Source organism: Aplidium turbinatum, chromosome 16 (assembly GCF_918807975.1).
Source record: "Aplidium turbinatum chromosome 16, kaAplTurb1.1, whole genome shotgun sequence".
Taxonomy (NCBI): Eukaryota; Metazoa; Chordata; class Ascidiacea; order Aplousobranchia; family Polyclinidae; genus Aplidium; species Aplidium turbinatum.
The window spans coordinates 9,854,140-9,861,358 of NC_137487.1; the positions used below are offsets into that span (position 1 = coordinate 9,854,140).

Below are 7,219 nucleotides of genomic sequence, written 5' to 3' on the forward strand. Positions count from 1 at the left end.
TAGCACTTCTAATAAATAGGCTTCTTTGAAATTCTGTAATATTAGAATCATCACTTATTAAAATGTAATTTTTCCAGTGGTCTACTGAGCAAAGATTTTGTAATTTGCGTTTGTCTCTGCAGGTAGCCTATATTGTTCTTGGTTTAGGTCAGATGATATTTCTGGACACATCAATATTTCCAGAGTTTCCAATGCCTGCTTACATCAAGAAATTACTAGACTGAAAAGGGCAATTAGTTATAAATGTTAAACTTGAAATGTCGTCTGCAGCAGTCATAGTTTCTATTCTTCTGGCCGTGATCATTGGACTGGTGGCTTACATGGTCTACTATAAGAGGAGTGTATCGTTGTCACTGGAATCTCTCAAGTCCTTAAATCCTTCAAAAATCTTTTCTAAGCAGGTGAGTGCCGTAACCATTTTAGCAAGGGCAAACCAACTTTATTACAACTGAGCGTAGTTGATCATTTCTAAGTTTGGCTTACTAAATTTAGAAAAAATAAATTTAACTTCTATCTGGAAGTTGATGTTTTTGTTGCAAGTAAGATCTTCAATTATGCTACAGGGACACTTATAACTCTTTGCTAAATTTAAACCACTGGGCCAAAAGTAAGTCCGTGTAATTCTATGCAATTTATTGAACCTTTTCAACACAGGAAGAACATTACAAAAACCTCTTAAATGTATTCGTAAATTAGCCTATATCAAACAATTGGGAAAAAAGAGGGTAGGCTATCTTAATTTTAATGCTCAGACGCAATGGCTGCTACAGGAGGACTGCAGTAGACTATGTAGGCAGACTATCAATATATATTGCAAACTGTCAATAGGCTATAGATTGTATGAGGTAGCTTATCCATGTTTTCAAACACCACACCACCATTGCAGTATCAATTTCGCTGAGATCTTAATCTTCGTTTTTTCAACTACAGTAGTAGGCTACTTATAGACTACGTTGAGTAGCAACTGTTCAATGTAAAGATTGATAGATTTGATTCGCATTCTCGGAGTGGGAAAGCTTCTTTGAGAGCTTAGTCTTGGTAGTTTCTTTGAACCACTGACTCAAGCCCGGTCACCCAGATAAACAGAGTGAAGTTACCACATGTTGTTAAAATGTTGTTGCCAGGAAATTATTCCACCCACATAATGTTACTAATAATATGGACAGCAGTCCTGAAATGCCTTGCTCAAGCGCACACCACAAATGCCGAATTAGCACCGCTTGGTCTTGAGTCGGGCTCGTTACTCGTAACCACAAAGCTAAAGGAGCTTGTATGATTATGAAATTTGACTTGTTAGGCGTTAATTTAATGTTGTTATGAAGTTTAGACAGAAATTAAAATTATTGCTTGTTCACAGGAGGACCAAAAGAAACTTTACACGGTGGATCAAAGTGTGTCTGTAGAAAATCCAAATTATGGTTTCGATGATTCAACTGCTTGATATTGTATCACAATTTTTTTATAATTTTGTTCTTGAAAAGTTAGAACATTGATCCAAAAGATGTTGAAACCTTGTTGCTCTGATGTATGTGTTTGTTGTGCTACCGATTCTACAAAAATAGCCTACTATGATTACTTTAAAAATTCAAATGATGATTGAAGTAGGCTAGCCTATTTTTTCTGATAGGCTACTTTGTGAAAGTATCGAAGAATCAGGCCATAAGTGGATGTAGCTTATAAGGCTGATCCAACATGTAAGCTAGTCCTAAAAGAGCTACAAATCTATGGCTTATAAGTTAGGTTAGGTAGGTTTCTACGTGTATAGTCTAAGGTAAATCGTTGTGCATTTACAATTTTTAAAGAAAAAACAAAACTATCGTGTTATTTTGTCATTTTAAGATTATACAAGATTGGAAGTGTCGGCTTTAGCTTAAATTTAATTAGGTTTTTTATTGCAAAATTATCAATAGGTTTTAGCCAGGGACATAGTGAGCTCACTAAATACCCAGTTTTAGCATAAATCAAATTCCATCAACCTAAAAAGTGGGCACATCAAACGTTTTGCATTGCGTCTACAAGAATTGAAAGATTGACCAGCGCAACCGTATAGTCGTTTAGTTAACCTGATGTCTCCAAGCCAAACAATTAACAATTCATAAACTAGGAGCTATAACAAAAATATGATAGTTCACGCCACAGCATCTCCAAACAACTGGTTGATCTTTCAACCAATTCGTTCACCAACAGCCTCTTCGTGTAGTTCGGCAAAACATCGTCAACCATGTAGGCTATATTATATAGCTAGTAAAATGGTAGATCCTCGGCTCTTATATTCGCTCCCAGCGGTTCTCAACCGGGGTCCGTGAAAGTTTCCGAATTTGCAGTATGCTTAAAATTTCAGATAGAAACTTTTTCAGAAGTCCGCTTTGAGGGCACCCAAAGGGGTCCCCCAAGACAAAAAAGATTGAGTACCACTGGAACCAACCGGAAAGGTGAGCACGATTGAGAAACTTTTGAACTTATTGTTGTAGCCTACATCTCGAATTGTGCATGCAATTGGAGGTTCATCGACATGACTGAGAATCGAATCTTTGTATTCAATTGATAGAAAGGTATGGCTCGTGTCACGCACACGATGGAAGGTAAATTTACGTTTTGGCATAGTAGCCCACAGACGCTCTTTGAGTCGTCAGCTTAATATTGTTCTCTTTTCTACTGATAGATCTATTCAGACTTGCTTTTGAAGGAGAAAGTCAGGTGATAAAGTGTAGCTAGTAGGCCTACGCTACAGATACATTCTAATCATAAACAAGGCAAATTTTCTGTTGGAAAACATAAATTACTTTTGCAAGGATACTTTTATTTAAAAAACGGTTGTTGTTTGTGACTTACCCTCCGTGGCAATCATTGTTATAACTATAGCCTACTGGATTCTAAAAACGCAACATCTTGACTGCAACGATAGGCTAATTCAGCACAGCAGTGCGAAATATACGGTAGTGGTTTCTAAGAAGCAACGCTTCAACACAAGGAAAATTGTATGAAGATTGGGAACCACTGCTCTGAACTGACAAAATTTTAGAGCAAAATACTTTTTCCTGCACATAAACATTTTAAGACCGGTTTGCCAGAGTTGAAAGTGAATTACAAAGTTAGGTACGGTAATTATTGGAAGTAACCTCATCAAGTTTTGGCTAGCCTAGGCCACCTCATAATCTCAACAAAAAACGTGGAAATTTACTTCCAACGGTTCATCTTTGTTTGCGTGCTTTTCTTGTAGTCAAACGCTTTTTCAATTCTGATCATCACATTGAAAACTACCGTAGCCAATACACCAACTGCTCTAAATAACGCATTAACCAAAAATGTAAAAAAAACAAAAACATTTGGCAACACTGAAATTAAACTCAGCTCATTGACAGGTGGTTGGACATTCTGTACTTCCAGAAATCTCTGAACTAACCTACCTATTTGATTAGTCATTAAGCATCAACACATGTAAACAGAAAAACTAACCCTTAATGCTACTAATCCTCTTACATCCGGGGTGTGCTGCATGGTTGCAATCATTGCGGACTAATTGTGGTTCGCGTATGTCACCGCCGGAGATTAAGCTCGTTGTTATGATGACCACTGACTCTTCAAGCATCTTTAATCAAGAGCAAGTAACATGACGTGCTTTTGCCGCTTTCGAATCACTCCGCTAAAACGCGGAGAAAATAACTCGATTCACTGGTTGGTATGGATAGTTTGATGAAATGCATTCGACCTATCCGACATTTGTGATCAGTTGCAGAATCGGTGACTTTCAGTCACCTATCCAGGTGACGTCATATGACCAGTGAAGCGAATCACACTTTACCAAAAATATCATCACGCATGAAGTGAACACACGCACAAGACAAAGATTAGGTGGAATCAAATGAATCAGGATGTGTCAACAGGACCAGCAAATTATTGTTTCTGCGACAGTAAAGGACAAAGATAGCTAGCCAACGCCGTAATTCAATTCGATGAAATTCAACTACAAACGTTGAACTTTATCATAATTGCGCTTAAAAAACAAATTGTGTGAATGTGACTATATGACCTGACAGCAAAGAGGTCTTAACCAGAGTTAGATTAATTACTATTGTAATTGAATGTAATTAATTACTACACATTTTTATGTAATTGTAAAAAATGTTGCTCCAAATTACAATTACTTAACAATAACATTTAAGTCTAACTGCAACATCAGCTCCAGCAAAAAGACTTTTTTCAATAGCTGGTAACTATTATACCGCAAAAAGGAACTTACAAGAACAGACAATTTTCGCAATCTAATCTTCATCAAATGCAATTCTACCGCGGACTGTGTTTGATATTATCAAACTCTAAAAGTCATTAATAAACATAAATATTGAAGCATTTAATTTTTGTAGTTGAAGCGTGTAGTTAAGCATTTGGAAATAATTGTAATTTGAAAATTTCAGAGCAATGTAATTGTAATTACAAATTTTAATAGTGTAATTGTAGTGTAATTGAACCTGAAACTATGTATATGATAGCCGAATTAATGCAACTCTGGTCAACACTGTTTATGTTCCGGTGAGTACAAACAACCAAAAAGGAGTTAGAATTTAGAAGCAAAGACCAAACATTATACCAGACGTTTTAGTACATTATTTGTGTAGTAACAATAGCACAAAACTAGCTCAAAATTACACAAAATATTCACAAAGACAATACTGTCAATTACTACTTAAACTACCAACATATACTAGCAATCTTGACAGCTATCAAGCGTAGCAGATCCGCCTTCGGTCTAATTTGAATCTGGCATGTGGGCATGACTTGTGTTGGGTCGCCATGAGAGAAATATACAAAACATGCCTTGGGCTATTTCTATGCCTCTGGTCACTGGTTGACATCAAAGAACGAAGCCAATCGCTCGTGTCCAGAAGTGGCCGTGTGATAGCCCACTCAACACAAGAATGTTGTGTTACATGTACGTGAAAAGGACACAAACAATTATTGAATATAACTTAGAAAAAGAAGTTATGTTTTTAAACCATGAACAGGTATAGCTCAGCAACCTTACAATATCATAACACAAAAATATAACAAAGCGACTGTTTTCGACTATAGTCCTTTTCAAGCCTTTAAAAGAAAAAATAATCATACATTGCATAAAAAAATATTAGAGAAACACAGTATAACATCAAAAACAGTGTTGAATCTAAACATTGAAATATTGCTTATCCTGCTCACATACAAAATGACTACACAACACAACGGATCAAGTAGAGAATTAAGTTCAAAGGAGAAGTATCCTTAACACACACCTGACAATTTAATCAAAGACGATTATAATGAAAGTTAAATTGTCACGTGTGTGTTTCACTCATTGTTGCTTTTGTTTTGTGCAATCATCTGGTTTGTGCTTTAATCCATCTTGCGCAATCTGCCTGGATACTTCTCTTCTGAACCAGGGTTGCCAATTTGGCTTTTTTGAAGCCAGATTTTGAAAATTTGGCTGATTTTTAACTGTTTATGCCTTTTCTTTTTGAACAAAAAAAATCTCGTATTTTCATTTTTCTTGGATTTTTTTTCAGAACAATAAAAAAGCCAACATAATTTTGACTTTTTTGGCTTCATTATTTCTTCTCCGATTTTTTTTAAAAGAAATTCAGTCAGGGTCAATCGATGCGAGTTTTATTGAGTTTTTCAGCATTTTCCTGATTTTTTTTTTGTTTGGTTAACTTTGTGTAGTGGTTAACTTAGTAAACACTGCCAAAAATAGCCTTGCAATCATGGGATCGAGCCGCGACACCAGTGAATATTAAATCTGGCTTTCCATCCACCGGAATTTGTCCTTTTGATCAGAACATATTTTCGGACGACGACTTCTTGTGTTCTTTTGTCTCCGACCGTCCTGAACCTGAATCTGACAATCGACCTTCAGAAGCAGCCGACAATTTGATGCTTGATGAACCTATTGCAGTTCAAGTAGAGGCTTTCACCGAGCCCAGTCAAGAAGAACAGAAGTTTGATATAAACCCAAGTAATGAAGATCTCCCACGACCGTCGAGTAGTGAAGATCTCCCACGACTGTCCAATGCCTCTTGTTCAATTCAAGTTACGCCAGAATGCATAAGACCATATCCTAAATCTGGGGCACGAAAGCAAACTTCAAGAAAGGGAAGATAAAGAGGCCGATCTCTTATTGCTACCGACACTCCTGAGAAAAATAGATTGGAAGAGCAGGAAAAACAGGAACAACCCAAAAAATTATCGACCCCAAAAAAAAAAAGAAAAAAAAAAAAGAGGCAGCCAAAACGAAAACTTTTGATCGAGAGTTCTTCTAGTGATGAATTGTTGACCTCTGAAATAATGCATTTAAGTGATGACATGTCTAGTGAAGAAGAGTGTCCACCACCTATTCCAAAAGAAAAACCAGAAGTGGTGGACTTTGTACTGGTCAAATATGATTCAAAGAGGAATAAACCGGTTTTTCATGTCGGTAAAGTGGTCGATTTCGAACAATCTAACAATGACGGAGAGAAACAAGAACTTGACATTAAATTTATAGAAAGAACTCCAAAAGTCGCAATTCATTTGTTGAACCACAAGTCGAAGATATCCACGCTGTGGAAAGCACAAGGGTTGTCATGGTGTTGCCAAACCCTGTACGAATCGGAGGATCTAAACGTCAAATGGCCGCCCAAAGATTTTCTATTAACCTTTCATGCTATAACATGCGCTAATATTTTAATGTTAACTGATGCTGTTGATAATTTGTTGGGTTTTCATTCTGTAATAACTGTCACATAAACTCAAAACGTCTGCATAAAATTGCTGTCCGAGATGACCCCACGCATGTCCGAAATTACCCCGGTACCGGGGTGACTTCGGACATTTGAGGACAGTAGAGATTATGCTTTTTATAAGCATTTCCGGTTTTCTGAAACAAACGATACTCCTACCCTTTTTCGGCAAAGCTTTAGGATTTACAACAAAATAACATTTACGAACTTGCTGTGTAATTTAAAAAAATATGGGCTGTTTTCAAAAAATCGTCCGAGCTATCCCCGGTCTCCCCTATGCATGCACTGTCTTGGTTAACACTGCCAATTTCAAATGCAGTGGTAGGCTAGAACGAATTTTCTCGACTGTAACTTTACCGAAAACAAACTCGAAGGAATCGAATGAAGATTTAGGATGCTAGATGCATTATTAAGTATAAAATCTAACCTTAGTTTTAAAAAAAATGTTGCAAAGATTTTATTGTTACTCC

The 7,219-nt window shown here is 36.6% G+C and overlaps 1 protein-coding gene across 1 annotated transcript in view; it reads left to right on the forward strand.

Annotated features, from left to right (window-relative positions):
* The window catches only part of LOC145785534 (uncharacterized), a 28,858-nt gene extending 27,043 nt beyond the window's left edge, over nucleotides 1-1,815 (forward strand). The window contains exons 27-28 of the mRNA XM_082597191.1: nucleotides 271-401; nucleotides 1,358-1,815. Of these exons, the coding sequence (XP_082453317.1) occupies nucleotides 271-401; nucleotides 1,358-1,441 (215 nt within the window). The 3' untranslated portion in view covers nucleotides 1,442-1,815. The remainder of the gene's footprint in view (nucleotides 1-270; nucleotides 402-1,357) is intronic.
* The last annotated feature ends 5,404 nt before the right edge of the window (nucleotides 1,816-7,219 follow it).